We start from the raw sequence: 26,037 nt of genomic DNA on the forward strand, positions 1-26,037 counted from the left end.
CCACTCATCTTGGTGCCTCCCTGAGAGCTGAGCTGTTCTGAAACTCTGGACCAGAGAGGGGTTGAGAAATGTCCTGATAAGCAAACCTCACATGTGATAATGAGAATCTGGGGTAGGGCATCAGGGGAGAAGAATCCATCCTTGTTCCAGTCTTGTTCCTCAGCCACATCCAAGTCTCTTCAGTCACAAAATCAGCGGATTCCCTCACAGATGGAATTGAAAAACTGCCTGAGCTGTGTAAAGCCCCACCCCCATCCCCTGCAGCCCTCCACCCCCTTGAGAGCAAGGCACGCAGGAGATGGGACTCTAGCTGGAGCAGAGGCAGTAGGGGGAAGTGGTTAATTTTTAATTTTGCCACTTTCGACCTAGCAGCTCCACTTGACCAAGTTTAACCTGCACTTAAAAGGGGGGAAATATTAAAAGACAATTTCATCCTCTCTGAAGGACATATCTACAGAACAATTTGTGATTTGCTTAGTGTTTTATGGCCACTTGGAAAGTTTCTTCTTTAATTCATATCCATTTTTTTCAAAAGGCTTCAGCATTAGCCTAACTCTGCTTCTATTGAAACCAGTGGGACGGAAGTTCTGCTGGTGACTTCAGAGAGAACAGAGTTAGGCTAGTGCCGTGTTCTTTTGAAAACCTCATCCTCTGCAACAAACTCCAAACCACTTGAGACCTGATTTTCTCCCCGCTACCCCTCCCAGCTTCCTTGCACCCTATGTGAGTCATTTACAACCCTGCAAAGTGGGCATGAAACATGACCACTGGTACGTGTCAGCGAACAATTCTGATTTGCTACTTCTTCACACCAAACTCAACTTGCACTGGGCAAATAAGAACTAATGTGATGGGGAATCAGACCTTTTGTCTTGTGCGTGTGCTTTAATAATCAGCAATTCAAACATCAATTAAGGGCCTGATTCTCCGTTGTTCAGCATGCCACCTCCTGCCCCCAGCACTCCCCTATACTAAGGGAAGCATAGGGCCATCTATGCCACCCCTGCAGTGCTCCTGCACTGGGGAAATTGTCCTCCGGGGCCATCCTTTGCAACCCAGAGTGATCCATAGAGGCCAGAATCCAGCTGAGGCTGTTTCCAATGCAAAGATTTTCACCATGTGCAGGCAGCTCGTTAATTGTGACAGTGACTTTAGCAAATCAGAACAAGTCATTTTGGAATAAGTCGCCCACAGAAGAGAACAGTGAGGCCAGAGAGATTCCCGCCACTCTTTTAAAAACAAATGTTTTCCTGGATGACAAATGTCTTCATTATTTTTTACATCCAGCACAATGCCGCAAAGCTCATTACTGTAGCAAAGCACAGAGGGCCTGGGAGCCAGGGGCTTCAGCTCTAACTGTAAAGTGAAATATTGCTGCCTGGATTGGGGCTAGTGTGTTTACAGAGATCATTAGCAGAGAGAGCTGATAACAAACAGGCTTGGCATGAGCCTGGGATGTGGGGAGACATGTTCTCAAAGAATCCCTGCAAGGCAACCTTTTCAGCTGCCTCTTTTTTCATGTAGTGCCGAGCATTAGCAATTTCTGCGAGCGGATGTTTCTCGGCTGGGTTCCTAGCATGTCTGTGCTGCAAAGCTAACAGCTCCTTGCTCTGCAAGGATAACAGGGTTGGGGCAGGAGGCTTTGAGCATCTCATCATTTCTGCTTGGAGGGGAACCATCCGCCTGACTGATGCTGGCAAACAAACCTCTTGCTGCCTAAGCAGCTGCTGCAGAAAGTCTCTGCATCTGTCCAGGTTTCTTTCTGGAGATTCAGGAGGCATGGGACCACTTTTGCAAGTGCTCAAAAAGCTATGAGCTTCCAAAGACAGTAGACTCATGGGATGAAATAACCACCCATGCAGAAGGTCAGCACAAGAGCTACATTCGGACTTTGCTGGCTTTCCCCACCAGATGAATTTCACCCTTCCCACTTACTACCATGATGTGTGCGGTATAATGGAACATACCTCGCCAGGGCTGTAACAGCCACCATGTTTCAAGGCTTGGATGACTTGTGGGAGAGCAGTTTTAGACGCTCCCCCCCACACACACACATCACCAGTGGGTGATGGGAATTTGGAGCTCCCTGGCCTGCTATGTAATTCTGCTGCTCCAAGGGAGTCACCAGGAGCAGAGGGGTGAAACTGAGGGAGAAAATTCAGGCTGGCTATAAGAAAAAAAACGTAGTGGCTGTGAGATCTCTTGGGTTGTGTCTAGTATCCCAAGGGAAGGATGGAAGGCTTATCATTTAGGGATATTTAATCAAACCCACTGGGCAGAACATTGGAAGACATCCGTCCCCGGGACAGCAGGGAGAGGGAGTGGATGGGTTTATAGGTGGGTTTCCCCCTACCAAGAGAAATTCTATGGCCTGCACTGTGGAGGAGATGAGGCTTAAAGGTCACAATGGTCCCTTTCCACCTTAAAATCTATGAAGCTCCAATAACTATGGCTTTCTGATCCCAGCGGATAACTAGAAGGTTAATGAGAGGATACAGCTTATAGACTAGCTGCTCTATGGTAGCTGCTTGTGTGACACAGGTGACTCCTCTCTGCCGCTGGGGGGAAGATGGGCCAGGACCGATGCCTGCCCTGCTGCCCCTGGCTGTTGCTGACAAAGTGTTTTTTCTCCGCTTGGCAGGAGGCAGCCAGGGAACATGTGGTGACCCAGGGATCCCCTCACACGGCATCAGGCTGGGCAGCGAGTTTGGTGTGGACAGCATGGTTCGGTTCAGCTGCGAACCGGGCTACACCCTCCGGGGTTCGTCGGAAAGGACCTGCCATGCCAATGGCTCCTGGAGTGGCATGCAGCCCGAGTGCGAAGGTACCACTCCCCTCCTTGAGGGCTGTCTCTCCAGGGGAACCATTGAGGCTGCTCAATCGTGGAGTACGCCACACCCCTGATGATGCTGGTATGTGCCCCATGTATCACATCTCGGAGGCAAGCACCATGATTGTCTCATTGGTGAGGCCCAGTGAGGGCTAGTCCTGATGGGTCCCAGTAACCACTCAGACACATGGCGAAGTGCCAAGATATTTTACTAAGCTTGTCAGGAAAGGGAAAGGTTACAAATACCCTAGGCACAGAGGCTGAAACAGTTACAGTTCAAAGTGAGCCATAGCAAGAAATGTCTGGGTCCCAGGAGCTGACCAACGTAGAGTCCAGGCCTAGAGCCTCAGGTGTCCTCTCAGTCCAGACTCTGTTCAAGCAAATAGGAGTTTGTGGGTTTCCAGGTCAGACTCAGTTACTGTGTCTCTCTGGGGCCTTTCTGCAGTGGTTCCCTGCCCAGCTGCTGCCACTAAGGTCCCACACAGACCTGCACCCCGCTGTCATGTACGCCATTCACAGCCTGGTCTGCCCTTGGCTCTGCATCCTGTTGCTGGAGATTCCCCTTTGCATTCAGCTTCTCTGCAGCTCCCTGCCGCCAGGCAGCCGCAGCTTCCAGACAGAGCCCAGTTACTTTCTGGCGCAGGACTTTTCCCCTCGCCTGGCCGGAGATTGGGGATGTGCAGCAGGGAGGGGGCTCATGGGTGTTGTAGTGCCCACCTTATCACAGCAGGATAAAGAGGGCTGCCTCACACCCAGTCTTGCTGTTCAGGAGGGGCAGAAGGCATACCAAAGCCCCACTTCCTCCCCTAAGGGGGGAGGGCAGGAGCACGGCTGGCCTCCCCCCTGCTCCAGTTGGCAAGAAACCACGAGGGGCACCTGTTTCATTAGCTTGCTCCAGGGTTTCCTGCCAATCTTTGAGAGGACAGTGATTCACACTTCTGCACCCTCCAAATACCTGCAAGTCTCATCTCACATGTTCCACTTCCCAGTAGGGGAGGAGTTGGATGCACATGTCTCAGAGGCAACACCCTCTGTGCTGTGTCCAACCTGGATCTGCCATGCCTCATGCTGTGGTATCACTGGGGCCCCATGATGGCTGGGTTCATTTCAGCATCTGAGGCTGGAATGAGGAAGAGCCCTTTTGTCTGTTTTACTTTGGTTGTGTCAGCTGGAGGCTGATCCTCAGCTCTGTTCAGCCCGTGTTCCCACCTCACCAATTATTGGGTTGGGTGCAGGAATGGCTGGATGGTCGTGATGGTTCCTTCTGGGCTATCCAGGAGTCAGACTAGATGGTCGTGATGGTTCCTTCTGGGCTTAGAATGTCCAAAGCCGGTGCCACACCAATGGATTAAATACCAGTTTGGGGGAGAAAATTCACAAAAAAGGGAAACTTTCCTTGCCTGGAACCTTTGTGAAAGCCAGAGCTGGTGTATGCATGAGTAAGTTACATGACACAGTGGTACATAATGCAAATTAAAATCCTAATAATTTTTTTTTTAGTTTAAAAAATCCATTTTATTTTGTTTGAAGAAAAAGAATAAACCCCCCTAATCCAACTTGATAAACCCTAGGCCAGCTCCTGTGAGCCACTCTGCTGCCTGTTGCTATTACAGAAGTGTTTAAAAATCAATCTGCAAAAGAACAAAAGCCCCAAAGTAGGCAGGAAACCGAAGAGCATGGAGGCCTGCGTAAGCCCTTCTCCTCAGCTGATTTGAAAGAGCTCGGAGAAAGTTTAAATGAATTGGAAATTTATTCCAGACTGATGCAGCCCTTGATTGAAGACACTGCGTCACGTTTATTAATTTACCGAGGCCTTGGGATGGGAGGGGCATTATTTTTTCTTTTCCCCCTTTTTTTGGTAGAGGGGATCGGCAGGGGCTGTATATATTAATACTGGGATCAATAACCCCTCAAATTCAAAAGGCACCAGGATGCAGTGGGGATATTTTAGTTTTGAATCACAGCTTTATGAATAATAGTAACATTATTCCTGTAATGTGGTGGTTTAGAGTTAGGCCCTTGCCGAGCGAAATAGGCAAGTCATTCTCAGTGCAGAGTCGTGCGCTGTGTCTCTGTCGTTTGTATTCATGGCAAGGTGCAAACACAGTCAGGTATCCGTGGGGCTGCACTCTGAGTCTTAGATTTGACTTTCTGGAACAGGGATTTCCATCTGTTTGTTTTAATGTTGTGAGTACATTTAAGGCAGGCAGGAGTGAGGACTAACAGCATTGAAGCAGCACAAGCAGGGTTATGCAAGCTCTTCACCTGCAGTTATTTCACATCTTCTTAATCCTGACCTGCAACACAACCAGCCTCCCCCAGCACCCTGAACCAACACAGCTCTGCCAAAACTTCCCTGTTCTAATCCGCAGCACCCCCTTCCTGTTCCAGTGCGGGGCTCGCCACATGCAATGCTGCAGATACCCTGACTTGCAGCCCCTCTGCCAAGCCAGTCTCAGACTCCCCAGTGCCCCTCTCTCAGCTACTCCAGCCCTGTCTCTACTGAGCAGACTGTCAGTTGTGCCAAATGGTGCAGGGGAAGGTTTGGGACATGGGCTGATTGGAGACTTAGGCCACTGGCTCACTGACCTGAGTCAGGCTTTGAACCTAGGGTTTGAGAACTGAGCCAACAATGCTGACTCTGCTTCCCAGCCTGGCATCCCCACGGCCACTGGTATAGCCATGTGCACGGTCATTTTTGTCCCACACTGCACGGTGGTGGGGTTTTAACCAGCAGTGCTTGAATCATGGCTGGCCCGGGCATGTGCATTTTGGAAGAGATGGAAAGCAGGTGGCAAAGTCCTTTTTCCCACCCCCATGTGCCCCCACAGGGGCAGCCAGTGCAACTGGAAGCAATTATCTACCCAGACAGGCACGTTTGGGCAGGATGGGGGCCAAGCCCAGGCCCCAACCCGCTATTCACCAGGTTGCACTTGGGGAAAGAGCGCAGGCAAGTTGGACAAAACTTGTTCTTTGCTCTGTTTCCGTCAGTGTCCCTCAAGCCAATAGGCCATAGCCAGGTAGGGTGCCTGCCTCCATCACTGCTGAAGGTGCTTCCCCAGCTCAAGGTCCCCCCAAAACTCTTTGGACCCTAATCAGCTGTATGTATTTTTAGCTAAGGATAGTAATGGGTAAGACCAAAGCTTTCAGTGCCTAATGGGGCGTGAATCCATATTTAAGCAGAAGCACTATACTGAACAGAAGCTACAGGTGCTCAACGCCTCTGCAAGTCAGGCTTCTTACTTAGATGCTTGACTTTAGTCACCAAGGACCTGATTTGGCAATACACATCCTTAACTTAGAACATGTTCTTAAGACCTATTGGCGTTGATGGACGTAAACACAGACTTCCCTGCTTTACAGAAATGCGCTGGGCTTAAATGCATGCTTCAGTCCCTCTGATGCTCTTTAAAGCTAAGCGTGTGCTTAACTACTTTGCTGCATAGAAGCCCAAACACTGACATCTGTGGCCTGCATACTCTACATGTCACTAGCTGATTGGTCTGCTTTGGAAACCACAAGCAGCGCAGGGCTTTTTTAGCTTCTGCAGAATGTGATAACCACGTTCCCAGGCTAATGAAATCATATTGAAAAGCTTGTTCCGACCCAGCTGCTCATAAGTCTGTAGGTAATTGCAACTTCATCGAAGGCATAACTCTTGGATCGGATTTAGCAGACCCTCCGTAAACAAGCTCAGGTCGAAGAAGAACTCCCAGAGCCAGGAGTCGTCTTTTATTAGCAAAAAAAAAAAAATTATTTTTTTTTGGACGGGAGGAGGGAGAATATCCCCAGCACCCAAGTTCCATATTTCCCGACTCGTTAAAACCTGGTGATTAAAGGTCTCCAAGGCATGATCCGAATCAGAGTGATTAATTTGTTCCATATCCCTAAGTCGGGGCTAATCATATTTAAAAACCTCCATATTTCTGAATTAGCCCATTTGAATGTATGGAAGTCTCCATGGGAGCCCCATTCAGCATTGGAGTGGCAAAGCTCCAGCATGCCAACGCAGCCATTCAGTGCCTCTGTAGGGTGTTGTCTGTCTCTGACTCACACCTCACGCTCGGCGGCTAGGAACAGAAAGCCTAATCAAGTCAGGAGGGGCCTGCAGGGCCTCAGTTCAACCTTGCCCAGCAAGTGAAAATCGTTCCCTTCTTTTAGCCGCGATGCAAAATGAGCGTGGAGGAGCTCTATCTGTTCTTGAGTAGCCCAAGGTCTATAGCACAGAAAAAGCACCGTTGATTAATTGCTATCCTTGTTAATGTTGCCAAAGAGGCCGAGAAATGAAAGGGGACAGAGATCAAGCTGCCATCTTGCCCTTTTCAAAGCAAGGCTGCGCCAGCTCATTGCAGGCGCTGCGCTGGGCAGAATCTTCTGTTGCCATTGCCAAGTGGTGTGGGCGCAAGTTGTTTATAGTCCCTAGAAGCACCGGCTGAGATCAGGACCCCATTGTATCTGGCAGAGTACGGACATTTAAGACAAGACCGTCCCTGCACTGCAGGTCTTATCATCTAAATAGACCAGGCGGGGAAAAAGTGGGAAAACTGCAGCAGAAAGAGGTTATATCCCAGTCCAACAAAGCAGCTGAGCACGAGCTTCACTTTGAAGACCACAGAAATTAAGCATATGCTTAACTTAAAGTGTTTTGCTGAATCAGGACCAGCATGACTCACCCAAGGTCATAGAGAAGGGATGTGGCAGAGGCAGAACCCGAATCCAGATCTTCTGAGGGCCCAGCTGGGTAAGGAAAGGGACTTTATTCCCTTGAGCTGTCAGGTGCCTTTCAACTGCTCTAAAATTCAAACAAAAAAGAGGAGGAATTATTTTTTAAAAACCTACAATCGTTTTTTCATAACGTACAAATGGATTGAAATCAAACGAGCCAAATATAGGTAGTGGCTGGAACCGCTCAGCGCTGCTGACTGTGTTAGACAGCAGCAGCCGCATCGTTTCCAGTAGAACCAGCTTTCCAGGCTTTCTAAAATCTCAGCTTTCAAGCCCCATTTAGCTTTAATTTCCAGCAAGTTTTAAAATGTAAATGCAAATTTACAAGCTCCCCTCCCTTCCCCTACTTGCTTCGCCGTCCATCTCTCCATGCACAGTACAAAGGAGTGAGGGACCGGGGGAACAAAACAAAAATCACTTGCTCTTCTGCACAATAGACGCTGCAATTGCATTGTTAGTTGCCATTAAGCTTTATAGTTTCTCCCCTTCCTTGAAAAGCTGAATGAAACATTTGCTTTTAGCGTGTTTATTATCACGCCAGATGAATTAAACAAAATCCGCAACCAGAATGAGGCAGGACCCTCGCTGGTGTTTGCCAGTTTAAGTAAACAGAAATATGTTTATTTTAATTTATCCCAATTTGACCACTGAGAATATGCTTGTGACAGGATTTTTTTCCCCCCTCTGCATGTTGGGTGGAATGTAGGTTACTATTTAATTTAAACAGTATGTAAATTACCATCTGCAAAGTGAAGGCTTTAGGACGCCAAAGGCTCTGAGCTATGGGTTATTCCACGCAGTGGGTTTTGCCTGATGTGTCAGGCATTGTTAGACCAATTCAGCCTGTCTGCTGACTGGCAGCAAGACCCAAAAGGATGATTCTGTCCGCTGTAAGGATTAGACCAGGGGGCATGTGTGGGACATTTTATTTACATGCTACCTAGACTGGAATCCTCTTTAGTAAACAGCTTTAATCTGTGGGAGAGGAGAAGAGAAGCTTTATTGTTGTTCCTGGAGGGAATTGCTCTGCTTCAGGTTTGACAATCATGGAGCCTTAAAATGCCACCAGTTCTGAAGGGACAGGACCTTTTAAAAAAAAAAATTAAAAGAAACACCACTCAGTGTAGTTCAATGGGATTCACCCTGCCAGGCAGAGGGAATGTTAAGAGCAGCACTGTATGTAACGGTATGGAATGAGAACATGTGCCCTAGAAGCCTCTGTAGTAAATAAATAATAACATGGCCCCTTCTTCTGATACGTGCGATGCCCCTTATGCCAAATGGTAGCTGATATCTGTGGCCTTGTAGCTTGGCTTCCCAGGGGAGGGTAAATCAGCGACATAGTCTGAGTGTATTCTAAATGTAACTCGCTATGTGTAGGCACATACATCAGTCCTGAACTGAGATGGTCAAGCAGCCCACAGGACACTCCCTTCTTCTGGGAATCTCATCCCAACGCCCCTGCCTGGTTCCCTGGAAGCAAATGGCCTCAAGAATTAACTCTAATCAGAGCCCAAGGCAGACACCAAACTCCCCTGCTCCCTCTCTCCCCAAGCTGCCTCTTCACCCCCTGACATAACTCAGAACTAACCACCACATGCCATGTCTTCCCAAGAGTCAAAACTTGCTCACAGAAAAAGAACTTGGAAGACTCTGTGACAGGTGGATGCCACCTGATGTGCTGAGATACCACTGAGCATGCCTGTTATGCCGACCTGGGCACCCTTCTTACCTGTCTTGCTGAGCCAAGCTTTTGAGCTTCCTCCAGGCCACACACAGGCAGGGCAGCACCAAACTGCAGAACGAAACAGACACTGAGATCAGTTCTGGGAAGGTTCAACTTAAGGGACTTGCCCCAGTACTAAGGCGTCCACCTCCCTTGGAGTGTGGACCCAAAGATATATTATAAAATCCGCCTCCTCCCTCAATGTGGAGGAAGGTATGCACAACCTCTTATCCCCCCCACCTCCCATTCAATTATGAACTGTACACACGGGGGTATGTTATAAACAAGAAATACGTTTATTAACTACAAAAGATGGATTTTAAATGGTTAAAGAGATAATAAACAGAACAAAGCAGATTACTGAGCAAATAAGCCAAAGTACGCAAACTAAGCTTAATATATTTAAGAAACGGGTTACAAAATGTAATTTCTTATCCTAAATGTTATTTTAGGCAGGTTACAAAGCTTCTGTGATTCAGGGTTCCAATTATATTTCTTTTCAGACTGGACCCCTGTCTCAGTCTGGACTCCCTCCCACCTCCCCTTTAGGTGTCTTTAGCAATCTTTCTTCTTGAGCAGACAGGCCATGGAGAGGAGGAGTCCTGTTTGTCTTCCTCCCCACCCTTAACTAGGATTTACATAAGGTGGCAATCCTTTGTACCCCCCACTTCTCTTCCAGTGGAAAGTTGCAAGTCCCAGGTAATGTTTAATATCAGATGACAAGACCACTTGGCCCAGTAGTGTCACAGTTATGTCCGGGGACACCTCCCAGAAGGGGGAGAGATTAGTATCTTCCTTGTTCTGTTGTTCCTTCCTGATGGCTCATCAAATTTGATGGCCTGTCGTCTGGTGAGTGTCTTCCCAATACACACCCAGTTGTAATGGTTACATAGTCCATATTCCTAACTTTAGATACAGAAATGATACATGCATACAAATTGGATCATCATGTTCAGTAAATTATAACCTTTCCAATGATATCTTACAAGACCCTTCTTGCATAAAGTATCTATTATGTATATTCATATCATAAGCATATTTTCATAAAGAATATGGAATGAAACGTCACAAGCTCCACCTGGTGAAAACTCCTATACCAATAACTGTTACTACTCACCTTCATTTTGAAGTCACTCTTGATTAGTAGCCATCTTTGTTTAATAACCGGAACTTCAATAGGTAGGAAACCATGCAGGAAAGCAATCAAACTTGCCCTCGATGTAACAGCAACGGGGGAAAACAATTACGTGTTGAAAGGATCTACAACTTCCGAACTACATCAGCAGGCAAATTTTCAGAAGAGTTCATGGCCAGATTTTCAATTGCCCAGCTCCCGTTGCTCCATTTACAGCCAGATTTTCAAACAGTCTCAGCACCCAATGCACTGAGCTCTATTGAAAACATGAGCTGATGCTGAGTTTTTTCTTTTTCTTTTTTTTTTTCAAAATCTTGGTCCACAGGTGTGTTTCAGGGGTCTGACCACAGTCTGATGTTTGTGTGTTGATCTGGATTCACTAATCTGCTCCAGCTTCTTTCAGACTTTGCTGGTCGGTGCAGATAACTCGTGCCGGGAAATAAGGATGCTGCTTATGCTCTGTTACTGTCTTGTGTAGGCACGCAGTCAGTTTCACCACTGAGCTGCTGTCTCTCTATAATGGTATTAGGCACTCCATTAGTGAATCTCATGTACCACCACAAATGATAAAGTCCCTTTACTTCTCAAGCAACGCTCGCCTTCCTCATTGTAATTCTCGGCCTGGTCTCCCGCCCGGCACAGGGCTCTCTCCTTATCTTTAGCACCAATGGTGATTACTTTTAACAGCCACGTCTATCGTGTTGGTTTCAGAGGGCCTCCATCAGAATAATATAGGCACAAAATATAGATGTGCTACGGAAACAAAAAAGCATGGGGTGAAGAGATTTACAACAATTAGGGATTAATAGAAATGTTTGCAATTAGATGTGTGTGTCTATATACATCATTTTTAGTGGTAAGCATTCCACTGCATTGCTCATAAACCAGAGTATGTTGCGCTAACTCTGGAATACGGTAAGGCTGTCTTAGTGGTTAGAGCAGGGGATTGGGAGTCAGGACTCCTGGGTTCTGTTCTCAGCTCTGTGAGGAGAAGGTGTCTAGTGGTTAGAGCAGAGAACGTGGAGTCAGCGTTTCTGGGTTCGTGGGTTTCTGGGTTCGTTTCTGGGATCCTGTGGAATAGTTTCCAGCTATTCCACAGGATCATTATGTGATCTTGGCCAAATCATTTCATCTTTCCCTGCCTGATTTTCCCATCTGTTAAAATCAGCATAATAATGCCTCCCTTGGGGGCACCATTCATTACTCATTTGAAAGCGCACTGAGACCCTGAGAGGAAAGGCACTGCAGAACACCACAGTATCATTACTGCTAGACCCCCAAAGTGAAACTGACTAAACAGATCAATCTAATTTCACTTTCCACGGCTGAGGGGAAGTTCAAGAAAATAATCAGCATAAAGTGTGAAAAGTGAATTAGATTGTTAAATCCCTCTCCGTTTTGACAGGCTGACAAGCTGTTAGTAATGCAGGTGGAGATTTATAAACCCAGATTCAGAGCCGGAGTGTGGCTGCTTTGCACCACACTCCTGGCATCAATCCAGCCACTGTAACAAGCCGCAGGAGGCTCACCCCAGTTTAGGGGGATGGTGGTACAGAATCATCATGACAGTTCCCCTTCCTGCCACCAGTGTGGGGGTGTGGCCAAAGGAAAGGGGGCAGGGCCATGGGTTCCCTACACCTTTGCACTCCTTCATTGCAGCTGAAGATCTGACCCTTTTTGTTAAAATCTATCATTTTATATGGGTCTCATCCCTTGAAATATTTTCCAGTTAAAGAAGGAACAAGACCAACAGTCCCAACCCATGTATTTTGCTTGTCAGATTATTTTCTTGTTCAGTGAGGAGTGGGGTTGATTTTGATATGTGCTCCCTGCAAACACCAGTGCCGTTCAGTTTTCTTCTGTCACCTGATTATGCAAGGTGCTCTCAGCTCCCATTAATGCCGTGGGAGATTCTTTACATGGATTGTGGCTTCCTGGATTGGGCTCTGAGTTATTTTAAATATGACTTTCAAGTCTGAGTATTTGCCTATAAGTTTGAGGTCTCTTTTATATCCAGGGCAATGCAGGCTCTTGGCAGATGTCTGATTGAAATTACTACTCTATATTCACATGCTTGACTGTGCCGTAACATTGCACTGTCATCATTCCTTTCCAATTGACACCTTTTCTGAAGTCACAATTAATTTTTGTAGCAGTGGCTATTTCAGAATTGGCTGTGTGCATTTTGGTGTATCTGCTTATGCGAGGTAGGTTGTGGGGGGAGAGAGAGGATGATGCATAAACACGACAGTGAAATATTAATCCAGTGCTTTTCCTAAGCTGATAGAATCTGACTTTTATCCCCACATTTATTGGAAATGACACTAGGTATCATTGAGACTTTGGCTGCCTGAGGAATCTGTAACTAGAGAGCTCCCCGCGTGATTTTCGTGCCATGCAAAATGTCTGCGCACACAAGCTGAAATGGTTATTAGTTTCTCCCTGTCAAACAGATACACATCTGACAAGCTCATATGTTAACCTGCTGTCAGCAGACCAAGTAAAAAGGAAGAAGGGGGCCTGTCCTTCCACTGAGCAGCTGTGCACAGGGCATTCATACCATGACTCAAGTGAGATTCATTTACCTGTGTGGAATGGCAGGCAAGATTCCATTCCTACCAGTGTCTGGTGTAGGGGACAGCGAGAGAGCCTGGAGACCTGGGCACCTTGTTATTTCCAAACTGATGCTCTTGCAGCATGCAAGACAGAGCTGCATTGCTAGGGGAATTTCCTTTGTTAAATAGTCAAAGACAAACGGTTTAAGCCTTTATTGATTCATGTGATTTTCTTTCATGTACTGTAATTCCACAGTAAGTGAGGGCTGGATGCAATTATTGCAGGTACTTATTTTGCCATGACAGGACTGTGCGTACTGCTGTTCAGTCTGATGCCCTTTTATTGCAGCGGTACCGAGGCAGCTGAGACATAAAACCTGGCTGCTGACAAACCTATCATTGTATCCTCGCAATAGTCTCCCCCAGCTGAAAGCATAATTGGATAAACGCAGGCAATAAGCAGGAATGGCTGCCATTATGGAAGGGTAGCTGAGTCCCCTGCTACTTCAATTCCCTTGGAGTCTGCAAAGATTGGCTTCCAAAGCAGACACGAGCCCCTGCTATGACGCTCAGATCCCAAGAATTTAACTGTCTACAGAGCTGGGACCTAAGGGTTTGGTTCAACCCATGATAGAGACTTGAAGCCAGCTGTGAAATTCAGAGCCAGATCAGGGTGCCAATTCCCATGCCCAGATGTGTCATAATCTTGAGCTGCAAGAAGCACCTGAAGGGAAAACAAGGTGTCTCATGGCCCATATTGGCTCCTCTATTGACACTGATGTGACAATCATTGCCAGTTTCTCCATTTGTGCAGCCACTTCTAGAAACTGGGTTGAACCCACCTTGTGTCACGCAACTCACTGAGCCATCATTCAATGGCTGTCAGTTTTGGACACTACCAATCTGGGCTTGAATTCAGACTAGCAATGAGAGACTCCAATAACCTGCTAGTTCTGAGCTGTCTACGTGCCACCTCCTCCTCCATCATTCCACCTAGAGCCCAGCTTTGTCTCTTTGAGCTGCATGTCAAGTTCGGCTAATTTAAGGCTCAATCCTGCAGAGTGACCAGTATCCAGGGGCATAAAACCAGCACCTCTTTCAATTCAGTAGAGACCTGTAATCCAGAGAGGCTTGCAGCCGGGGTATGTTCTTGAATCCCAGTGTAAAGTTAATGGGGTATGTGCTGGAGTATCTTGTGCTGGAGAAATTAGCTTCTGGTGCAGGAGAACTTCTCAGTCGCTCACCACAGAAGTCACACAGCATTGAGATGTGCTTCCTCGTGGTTACCCAGGGCAAGTTGTATCCATTACTCTTGGGATTCTTTACTTGCATTGGTAGGTACAGTTGATTTCACTCCAAAACAGCATGTGGCCCACTAATTAATCCAGAGGTTTTTGCAGCTAAATTGCTTCGGTTGAGATCAGGGTTATCTTTAATTTTTTTTCTAATTCTGCTGTTTTGGCTTTTTAGTTATATCTTGTGGAAACCCAGGGACTCCAAGCAATGCAAGAGTTGTGTTTAATGACGGCTTGGTTTTCTCCAGCTCCATTATATATCAGTGCCGGGAAGGGTATTATTCCACGGGAGTGCTGAGCAGGCACTGTACTGTCAACGGGACCTGGACAGGCAGCACTCCTGAGTGTACAGGTGAGCATCTGAGTGGATTCCTGGGAGACAAGGTGAATAACAAACGTAAGGCGCTAGGGCTAGGTATTCCAAGAATGCATGTGACTCCAGTTTAAGACTTGCAGGCATCAGCATGCACATGTAAACCCATTGTGTTCAAAAGTGTAATAAAACTATCTACTTCCAGTGGAAATAATTCTTCGTGCAAACTCTTTGAGGCCCCGAATGCCTCATGGAATATTCCAGCTTCAGGTGGTCTTTTCAGCTAAGTTATGTGCTCTGCAGTCATAACTCTCATGACTAGACATAAGCTGTGCTACAGAGGAGTCCTGTCAGCTCCCAGAATGTGCCCTGATTTGGCCATAGCTCAGAAGCTTTTGTTGAACATTTATTGTGTTCACTTGGGTGCTTAGAATGACAGATGAAAGGTGCTGATGATGCCAGGCCTGTGTTAGGAAAATGTATTCTGTTTGCAAACATCATACAGCATCTAGGACAAACAGGGACAAGCCATGTTTAAAGGCATGTTAACGGCTTATGATTAAACCTCAGGGCCCCCGTAATGTGCTAATTAACACGTCGTTTTGCATAATGCTAGGCCTTAGTGCCATTTGTTATGACTATTGTCCACTCCACTGAGCATGGGCAAAGTTTTTTGCACACACATTTCCAAACTTTGCCCTGGTTGAGCCAGCTCCCTGGTTTACCCTGTCGCCCAAAGATCTGTGGCTGATAGATCACCATCATCTGTTGAAAGATAGTGGAGACTGTGAGGTTTCTAGCCATTGCATATCCATATGCTTGAGACATGTTATGTGCACCAGAAAATTTAACCATTGCATCTTCTCCTTTCCCAGTGATAAACTGTGGGGATCCTGGTGTACCAGCCAATGGCTTTAGGCTGGGAAATGACTTTAACTACAATAAAACGGTAGTGTTTCAGTGCATTCCTGGCTACATGATGGAGTCGGACAGGGCATCCTCTTTGATTTGCACAAAAGACCGAACCTGGAACGGCACCAAACCTGTCTGCAAGGGTGAGACCCCATTTACTATAGATGTCTGAGGATATTAGGTTGCAGGCCTCAAGGCTCCTGTAACTAATGATATCTTAGTAAGCTTTACTGCGAAAGTGCCACATAACAACATGGGGCCAGACTCTGAACTCTGTGCTCTTATTGATGAAGCAATTATAGGAGTTATCATTGGAACTACTGGTGAGTAACTGGTCATCAGTGGAAGTTAAGAGTCTCTAAACCATATCAATCCCTCACTCATTCAAGCAAATTATGCTGAGTAGGTCCAAAAATAATGACCATGTAACCTGTACTGTAGTTTAAAAGAGAGAAATACTCCTATATTTACCCTGCGGGGATACCGTTTACTCAAATTGCCAGGCGCTGTATGATATATCACGTGCAGCCAAATAGTCACAAATAGGACATTCACTGGACTGTAGTTCAGTATGGCCAGTGAAAGTAAATCTGCTGCCCTCTAGGAGAACCTGGAGCTGATTCTCCATTGCCCTGCACCAGGGCAAAATGTTTCCATTCTGAGTTAGAAGCATCCGGCTTTCCCCCTGCCCTCACACACATCCTTTGCCCTGGTGCAAATAACTGCACATGGTTACTGCATGCAGCTCGCTCTGCTTAGTGGAGGGAAACTTGGCACAGTGCACATCGTCACATTTGCCCTGGTAGTGTCACCTGACAGACAGCAGGAGGTCAAGATGCACAGAACATGGAAAGCTTGCAGGAGCGCACGCAATAAATGATTTTTAAAAGTAGCACCCACTCCGGCTCCTCTGGGCAGCCCAACTGTGTGCATGACATGCTGTAGGAGGGACGATTGGCCCCAGCCTAGTTAAAAGTGGGCTGCAGAATCTGTCGTCGTAAGCATCCCAATGCACAAGAGGATCCAAAAGTAGCCACCACAGTGTGGAACCCGCATGGTAGTTTAGAAGATATAAATAATCCATGCCTTTACCTTGTAGTGATAGACTTTGAAATTACCCAGCCGCTGCAAAATGCTTAACCTGTGCAGTTTCTGGTTTCTTAAGTATGATTTATGGCTTACTAATCCAGTTGCTTGAATATCTCAGGTTCCAATAACTGTTGCATTTCGCTCATAAGTATTTCTTGTAGAAATGATCGACGGTATTATAGCTCTGCTATGCTAAAGTGCTGTTGAGCTGTGTATATAGTCTTCAGAGCAACTTTCACACTGGGGGAATCTGTCCATCCTACAGTAGCTCAGATTTAAGAGTCACATAGTTTTCATGTGTTTGCCATAGTTTCTTCTTTGCACATTTACTAATGATCAGAGGTGTTTGATGTTTAATGGTTTTTCACTCTGTCTTGAGCCACTTTCTCCACCTTGGTATTGCACAGAACTGAGTGCTAACCACTCCGAAGCCCCTTGAGTTCCTTTGACAATCCCAGCCTCAATCTGCAATGCAACAGCTTTCAATCAACACAACAGTGTGTGATGGTAGAGCTAATGCAAATCATTCTTAACAAACCTCAGAACCAGCCTGACTTCCTTTTGGACATGTCATGGTTTGAAAGGGAGAGTTGAAGAACTGGTGGCCCCTCTTAATGATCAAATGTGTCCATTTAAAAATAAAAAGTATGTTTATATGAAAGCCACATTTTATTTGAAATCAAACATGGACAGCAAGCACCCTCTAAAACAGAGCTTTCTCCAAACTGGGGTAGCCTCTAAGGGTCAGATTCTGATCCAGTTTGCACCAGTGTAACTCTGGAGTACATCCATTGACTTCAGTGGCATTATTGGGGATTTACACCATTGTAAAAGAGATTTGAATCTCCCCCATTATGAATGGCTGAAGCACTTTGCATAAATGTGCAAGTCTTCACCCCAAACTCAAATCAAACCTGAATGAAGCATTTTCTTTGCCTCCCAAAAGGTCTGAAAAGCTTTTCTACCCCCTACTTTGCATAAATATGCAAGTCTTCACCCTAAACTCAAATCAAACCTGAATGAAGCATTTTCTTTGCCTCCCAGGTCTGGAAAGCTTTTCTACCCCCTGCTTGTATTATTTTTCAGAGCTATGGTTGCCTCTACTTCTCTGATCAGAATGCGGAAGCACTGGGTATCTTGCGAGAGAGGCTGATTTCTTTGTCAGTGTTTTGCTGACCCAAGGGTACTGACAAAATGTGAAGCAGCATCTAGATGCTTGTCTGATCTCAGACTGCAAAGTTCTTAAGGTCCACCTGTCAGAAATGCAGGTCACTTGGGATCTTCCATAAATACTTCACTCCCCTGCAAGGCTGTGAAGTTAAACACTTCCTTCTTTTTATTTCTTGCCACTTTGAGCTAATGTAGCAAGAGCAAGACACAATGTGGCTAGATTCTCACTTGGGAGCTACATTGATTTACACCAACAGCTGAAAATCTGCCCCCATGCTCATATGCACTTGAAAGCAGAGTACTGTAAAACTTTCCAGCCAGGCAAAATTCAACCTAGTTGTTGAGTTAATCGCTAACTTGAAACTTGTCTAGGTTTTCCAAAATTTGTGAAACTTCTGGAGTACCTGGGGTGATGTTCCCACTAAGCTGGGATCAGATTCATAATCTTAGGTGAAAGCTAGCAAAAGCCTGCTGATCTGACTGTGAGGTTTGGGATTTAGTTGACCCTAAAACGCAAAGAGAAAATCCCAGGATACACAAACACACACGCATATAACAGAAAGTGTGCACAGACCCCCTCTAGGTAAATTCCCTGTGATGCATTCAGTTCACAGAAAGTAACTTTGCTCCTATGTGGATTTGTAACTACTCTGAGAAGTCATTAGAACTGAATATGCTTTTTGTTTGCTGCTCAGCTATCACCTGTAAATCCCCACAAGTCATCCCCAATGGGAAAGTCGTGGGCTCAGATTTCAGCTGGGGCTCAAGCGTGAGCTATGTCTGCCTGGAAGGATACCAGCTCTCGCTACCTGCCATCCTGACTTGTGAAGGGAATGGGACATGGACCGGAGAACTGCCACAGTGTTTTCGTAAGCAGACATCCATGTGTATTTATGTGGAAAGGGGATGGAGCACTAGCCTTGAAACTCCAACACCCCCGTGCCCCACCACCTCCAAAGGAGTAGTCTTTCTTGATCCAATTAATGGTCCGTCCAATCTAGTATCTTCTCTCGAGCATTGGCTAGTACCAGACGTTTGAGAGAAAGGTATGAAATCTCCATAATGGACTATTATGGCATAACCTGCCCATGGGGGAAGTCTCTTCCCACCCCTCCACAATTAGTGATTGACTTGTTCCCCCCACCTCATGCTTGCACCCACAGTAGCAGGAAATATTTTGAATTAAAGGCAAAACACTTTTCTGTAAAGCATAACCTTGGCTGCTGCTCTGGAAATTGCCTGGTACATAAGGGTGAATTGCATCTTGGAAGCGGATGTTAGGGATCATGACCCAGTTGTTAATACCATCCGTTAAAGGTGTGCCTGATGGGGGATGAAACTCATGGTGGGATTTTATACATTGTTTCTCAAATAATGGGAATTAGCTATTGTCATAGATCAGGACATGGGTGGTCAGATCTAGTGGTGAAAGCAGGAGCCTGACACCAGGCACAGGAGGTCAGAGGCAAAGTCAAGAACCAAGCCGAGGATCTGAGCCGGAATCCGTAGCCAGGGATGTGCTGTAGAAGGCAGGGATCTGGAAAAAGGAAGTAGGGCAGGAACACGACAGGAAGTCAGGAATCAGGAACAAGGCAGGTCTCAGGAGTCAGGCGAGAAGGCAGAGGTCCAACGTTGCAACTAGCCAGGGGTTCAAATAGTTACTCAGACAACTTGCTGTGCCTCCTTCTGGCTTAAATAGTGAGTCTGAGCCAATCAAAGAAGCCAGATGTGCTCTCCAATTGGGAGCTTAGTGGGCAGTGCCTAAGGTGACCTAGGTAGGGTCCACCAGCCCACACTCCCTGTTAGTACCTATGAGCTGCTGGTGGTGGCTGTGGTCTGAGGACTGTTTGGGGGCCCAGGCTTGAGACACCCCCCCAATCGCTCACAGCTATGTCTGTTCCTCAGGGGAGAATCCTTGTCCCATCCTCACAAGACAAGGACTTCCCCCGTCGGGCATTAAACATTCATATGGGTTTGGACACCTAACTTCAGTGATTCTTGACCCCAGGTGAAATCTTGACCCCATTGAGATCAATGGGAATTTTACCACTGACTTCAGTGAGGCAAGGGCGTCACCTCATCAGGACAGAGGTGGATGGCAGTATGCTGGCGAAAAGGAAGAAGTGTGGTGCTCTGAATGATAGGGCCAGGAGTTTTGGTGCTCTCCCCATCCCTGTCACCCGCTTGCTCTGCAAGTTACCCAACTGCTGCATCCCTCTGTAACATGGAGACACTCATCACCACTTTAGAGGAGTGGTATGAAGGTAATCCATCAGGACCCAGCTTTCCAAGCACTTAGCATGCAAAATGGAGGCCAGATTTTCAAAAGACACTCAACACCCACCAGGCACTCAATGGGCTGTGCACTTCTGAAAGTCTGGCTCTGATTTAAGTGCCTCTGTTGGAGCTGAGCACTTCTGAAATTCTGGCCCCTGCAGCTTGTGAAGGCCTTACATGAAAAGAGCCTCGTAGTGTTACAGTAAGCCTTGGAATGTGGCGCAAAGACAAGGCCCTGTGGCTGCATGAAAACCTGTGTGCGTGATACAATACAGATTAATGAAACAGCTCAGAATGATAAAGCCGGATTTTAGCTTTGAGTATTTGGCAGCTGCACAATAGCCATTTTCATATTAAACAGCACAAAGACCCGAACGCGCTCCTTACACCTTTCCCCTGGCTATTATATAATTAACGGGCTTTACGTCTGACATGGCGCCGCGTGGCAGTTTGACCTTGTGCAATTAAAGATACAGTCAAAGTTAAACACACCATTGTGCAGAAAAAAGACCAAAAAAAAAAAGGATTCAAACCGTCTGTTTCTCCTCCCTGCCAGGAGATGTTGGAAAGTGAAAGTTAATTAAACAGTAATTGACAAAAAGACAGAAGTGAGCAGAAAGCAGCCAGCGCACCTTCTGCCACTAGTAATTTCCTGAGCCATCGCAGTGCTTGAAAGCTGAGGTTGGGAGGATTTGGCCATTAATACAATTGTCTTTAACCCATTAACACTATTTGCCCTTACTGAGATTCGTCGCCATCCCCTGACTATCCTTTGGCTTTTCTAGCGGTGTTCTGTGGTGACCCCGGGACACCAGCTCAAGGCAGGAGAGAAGACAGAGGATTCACCTACCGTTCATCTGTTTCATTCTCCTGCCAGTCCCCACTGGTGCTGGTGGGCTCAGCTCGGAGGTTCTGTCAGTCTGATGGGACGTGGAGTGGAACCCAGCCCAGCTGCATAGGTAAGGGAGCATCCTGAATCTGACTTCTCATTCCAAAGTTTCAATTGTCCCTTCCCCCATCAATCTATTCAGTCTCTCCTACCCCCTTTCACCTGCTTACTTGGCCCTGTCCCCTGTGGTTAGAGCTGAAGGAAGATAGTTGATCTTCTTCTGCAGAGAAGACCAGCACATGGCAAATTCATCTTCCTTCTGCTAACTTGTCAGACTCTCCTCCCCATTAAATCTCAGAACAGATCTGGGTGTGGGCTCACCTCACTTGCAAGTTTCCTGGCTCCAGACACTTGCTCTGCCTATTGGCCATCCCCACTGGCCATCCGTATTTCATGGCAAAGTCCCAGTCCCTGGAACCTGTGGGAGATGTTTGCTGATGGGACCCGGGGCCACATTTCCAGAAGTGCTCACCATCCACAGCCAGGGCCAGATTGTCACAAGTGGTCCTGATGGAACAAAGTAAAGTGCAACATGTGTATCCTCTGTAACATGCTGTATTTGAATGGGACCCAAAATGGCAGCTGCTCCCAGCAGAACAGGAGATCTCTGGAAAGGTAAAGGTGCTGTCCATAGAATACAGAACCATACGAGTTACTGTGCATAGCTGTGGAGTTGACCTGCTGACTTGGATACAAATCCCCATATCCCTAACAAATCCCTTGTCTGTCATTTCCCAGTGGTTTCCAGGGCCCCACGAAAGCTCAGGGCCGTACATAATCATTAGTAGTCAGATCATTCTCATCTGTTTCTAGCTTCAGTAGTTGACTCTGGCTCTCTGGCAATGAATTCCATGGGCTGACAACATGCCGTCTATCCCTCTAACTTGTCCATCTAACTAGCCATTTCTAGTGCCACCATCACCTTATCATCTGGCCACCAGGAGCAAAGAAGTTGCATTGTTCTAAATTTACCTGCCCTCAATAGCAGGCTTGCTCTCATATGTGGGATGCTGTGATGAGGAAGGACTAATCAGATTTCATTCTACCATTCATGATCTTTAATCTAGCAAGTTAGCCAAGTATACATGTACCATTAGCTGTGCATGTAGCGCCGGTCACCAGAGCATCTTGGCATTTAATTACCAGAGCTGGGTTCACCTCCAATGTTTCATCACTTCTCCACGAGTCCTTATTCAGGGCCCTGTAATATACGCTCAGGATGTGGCATCCACACCTCTGGAAGAGTGTAGCATTAAAGAGTGCAATAACACAGTCGTTTATATTGCCAATGAAATTTATTTTCCTCCTTCAAATTTGTCTCCCTAGTACAAATCACAGGAAGGGAAAAAACTTGTCTGCCTATGAAAACCTTGATCCAGCATGTCTATTTCCAGTCCAGGCAGATGACAGAAAAGCATTATTTATTCAGATCCCCTCCGATCTCGAGGTTCATTAGATGGCTAGGCTCTCAGATCCCCAAAATACAGCCCAGAGACCCGGATTTAATACACCTCACCTGGCATGATCCATCAGCCTCCACCTCATCTGTGGGATGGGACTTCATTTGAGTTAGTTAGTGAGTTTAGACACTCTGATTTATCTAGGGGGCCTCCATCAGATGCCATGGAAACCGCACCGGTGACAAATGTCAAAAGCTCAGCAGAGCTGAATAAGTGAAATGAATTAGCTTGTGTGTTGCAGCCCCGACCGGCTGCACTTTGTATCCCTTGTTTACCAACTCAGTGCGGTTCCCAAGGACCTGCGGAGAGCTCAGGGAAGCACGTAAGGATGCTCTATGGAGAGGCTGATTAATCAGGTCATAAGGAATCAAACTCTGGGCCTGCTAGTTACAGCATTGGTGTGCCCTTTTCCCCGTAGTCGCCATGAGGAGAGGAGTGATCTCTGCTCCTGCTGTGTGTTTGATTGTGAGGGCTTGTCTCACTGTGTGTTTCCTATGTCTGGATACATCCGATTGATTTGAGTCTCTTTTTAGCAGAGTTACCAGAGAAGGTTTGATCCTGCTCAGTGTGGTGCAGGGTGCTTCACGTAGCAGCTCAGTGTAAACAGGGGTAAAGAGCAGGATCATGGCCATAGGAGACCCCGATCCAGCATTGTGGAGATTCTGCAGGCACTCCCATTGTCTGCTGACATCTGCTTGTTCTGTGCATTTATACCAGGCCCTCACCAAGTGGTTTGAGCCCCTATTACTGCCAGTATTGCTAATGTCGCAATCACAGCCCCTGTTTTTATCCTGCGCTCTTGCACGTGAGGGACTCAGCACCCAAGGAGCTTGTGACTTACTTCTGCTCAATGCACATGGGTCTGGCTGGTATTTAAACTTCTGTGCATCTGTGCACTGCCTATTCCTGCTGAGCCCGACTCAAGGACTCGGGATCAAGGCCCAAATGCAATGCCCATGTACATTGCCCACAGCCAATTTTACACCCAGGTCACCTACTGATCCATCCATATCAGCTGTTCTCAGCCCATCGCTGGGCAGAGTCTTATTCAGAGCTGCTCCTGTTCCAAAAAATTCTCCCATTTTCATCCTACTGCAGGAGAGGGGGCTTTTCAGCTTCACTCTGGCCTGTCAATCTCATAGGTTCACAAAACTCACAGAGTTTGCAAGGAAATGGCACTTTGTCAGCCAGTGCTGCTTCCCCAATGGATCCAGCAGGAGACTGTCCATCCTCAGTATCTTTGCTTGTGTGTTTGGTTGGTTTGGGATTGGTTTGGTTTTTCATCTCCCAGTCAGCCTTGCTGCTGCTACCTATCAGGCAGGAATTACAGCTTCTTTGATCAGTTTGGAACTCAGGGACAAACTTGATACATTTCTGCTTATATTCAACTGCTTCAGAGCTCTTGTCTACGCACTGGGAGAAGGAAGTGATATATGCTGTAATGACAATGGCAGGTATTTCTGACTTGCATGTATCCATCTTCTGATGGATTGAGACCAAACTAGGCATAAAGAGAGATTATATATCTGAGATGCATTAACATCTCTGGTCACCATCAATCACCATGAAATAGCAGGGTTCTAAGATGAGTGTTTGGTGACAGAGGCAGCCGAGCAGAATCCTGATGGAAAACCGCTCCGAACAACTTTCATAACATTGCTTGTCGACCTCAGAAAGGCAGGGAAGATATAAAGGGAGCTAGTGCCGCTCGTAGGCCAAAACCAAAAAGTCACATCAGAGCACAACTGCATTGCATATGGGTGACCTAGTACCATAATAACTATAGCACAGATGGGACCTACATGTCAAGACCAAGACCTGTTTCACTGCAGATTATTGTAACAGAATCCAGCTATTCCAGGACCATGCATGGAACCTGGAATTAAACCACTTTATTATTCCCAGTGTAAACCCTGCCTGGAGCATTAGAAAATGAGATTAAACAACCCTGTTGATAAAGAAGAAAATGACCAATAAACTAAGAGGCTGCACGTCAGTGCGCAAAGTGACGACATTTCAGCATCGTCCGAACGGCCAGGAAGAGGGTTTTGTAATACCTGAAATGCCCAGGTGGGGGAGACATTACCAATATGCCTTTAAAAATGCTTGTATTTCCCATCCTGCCCAGACAGTGATAACAGAATAATCTGTTAGACATTCCGTGATGCCAGTGCAGCTGGGGGAACTGTCTGTGTCTCTAAATTAAGATTGTGGGTTGGGTCCTGCTTACTCATGGACTTAAAGACACTCTCTAGAGGTGGTTGAAAAATGGGATTTTTTGGAGGACTTTTTACTGGAAAAGAAAAAAAAAAGGTTCCTGTTTTAAGTTACTCATTTTTTCCAGCGACTCCTGCGCTTTCCTCAACTATGGCCAGGTGAATTAGAAACTCCTGCTGCAGCTTTGGTGCATGCTATTGGAATGAGCCCAGGCCAGCCTGGGATGCCACAGTACCTGCTCTTGCATGGATCCCAGGTCTAATAATGTATTAAATTAACTGTTGCGAATGGTGTGTAGAACTGTAAAAGGGAGGGAAATATACACCACTGGTGGATTTTTGGCTTGCTTATTTTTCCCTGAGGGATTCAATGCTTCCATGTTACACTGTGTTGGACCCATCACAGGCTGAGACAGAAATAGCTGTTTAATTCTCTCTGATGGTACATATTACTTCTGTTGGAAAATACATAAATCCCATGTGAAAAGGAAAGTGAAATAGCTGTAGAGTGAGCAGGGTGGATGCATAGCTCTGAAATGGATTTCACTAACATCCTCAGTGTCTGAGTCCTTTTAATATGGCTGTGTTTGTTTTTTTTTCTATTTAAGATCCAACTCTCACTACATGTGCTGACCCTGGTATGCCTCTCTTTGGAATGCAGAACAACTCCCAGGGTTATCAGGTAATGTAATTACCATCATATCCCCATGTCTCTTTAGCTATTACACAAGTGCAAGTTGCGTAGACTGTGCAACCTGTACTGTTGTCGGTTATCACTGACTTGCTCAAAGTCCCTGGGACCTCAATTGGACTTCATGCATACGGGCAATGTGTGCAATATTTCTACAGCGAGCCTTCAGTGTCTTTAAGTATTAGATTACGCTGCTAACTAAGATTTATTATTAGTGGAGTTAGTATTAGCATTGCATGCCCTGTTTCCATTACTTTTAAATCCAGATCATTTAAGTGGCTTTGCTAATCTCAGGCTTGATGGGGGAAGAAATCAATGTAATGTCATGGAGAGATCCCCTCCATGTTCCACCTGTGGATTCTCATCCAGTGTTTTACACAAGACACCTTGCACGCTAGGGTGAGACATGAGGAGGGATTATCCTCCGAAAGTGGATTTTTTTAGTAAAGCTGCTAATTTGTTACCTTGATCCAGGGATTTAGTGTGTTAATTCTAGGTCCTCATTAATACGGAGATGCTGCAAGTGGTTTTGGGTTTTTTTGGTAAGTGGTGTTGGCAAGAGATCTGAGCAGCGCTGGTACCTGTGCTGTGAATGAGACTGTGCTCTTGGGCTGTGTTAAGGAGAGCCAGTCATCATCGGCCAGGCAGAAACCCGCAAGAGCCTGCACATGGTGAAACATCACAAAATCAGAATGTTTGTTGATAGCCTAAGGCAGAGGTGGTACTGTGTGGGAGAAAGCGCAAGGGAAAATCT

General features: G+C 46.4%; 1 protein-coding gene across 2 annotated transcripts in view; it reads left to right on the top strand.

Annotated features, from left to right (window-relative positions):
• Positions 1 to 26,037, top strand: part of CSMD2 (CUB and Sushi multiple domains 2) — a 562,181-nt gene that overhangs the window by 519,535 nt on the left and 16,609 nt on the right. For both annotated transcript variants that reach the window (XM_032802693.2, XM_032802696.2), the window contains 6 exons: positions 2,642 to 2,824; positions 14,442 to 14,618; positions 15,455 to 15,634; positions 18,446 to 18,619; positions 20,813 to 20,986; positions 25,201 to 25,274. In XM_032802693.2, coding sequence (XP_032658584.1) covers positions 2,642 to 2,824; positions 14,442 to 14,618; positions 15,455 to 15,634; positions 18,446 to 18,619; positions 20,813 to 20,986; positions 25,201 to 25,274 — 962 coding nt within the window. The remainder of the gene's footprint in view (positions 1 to 2,641; positions 2,825 to 14,441; positions 14,619 to 15,454; positions 15,635 to 18,445; positions 18,620 to 20,812; positions 20,987 to 25,200; positions 25,275 to 26,037) is intronic.

Source organism: Chelonoidis abingdonii, chromosome 25, assembly GCF_003597395.2.
Source record: "Chelonoidis abingdonii isolate Lonesome George chromosome 25, CheloAbing_2.0, whole genome shotgun sequence".
Classification (NCBI taxonomy): domain Eukaryota; kingdom Metazoa; phylum Chordata; order Testudines; family Testudinidae; genus Chelonoidis; species Chelonoidis abingdonii.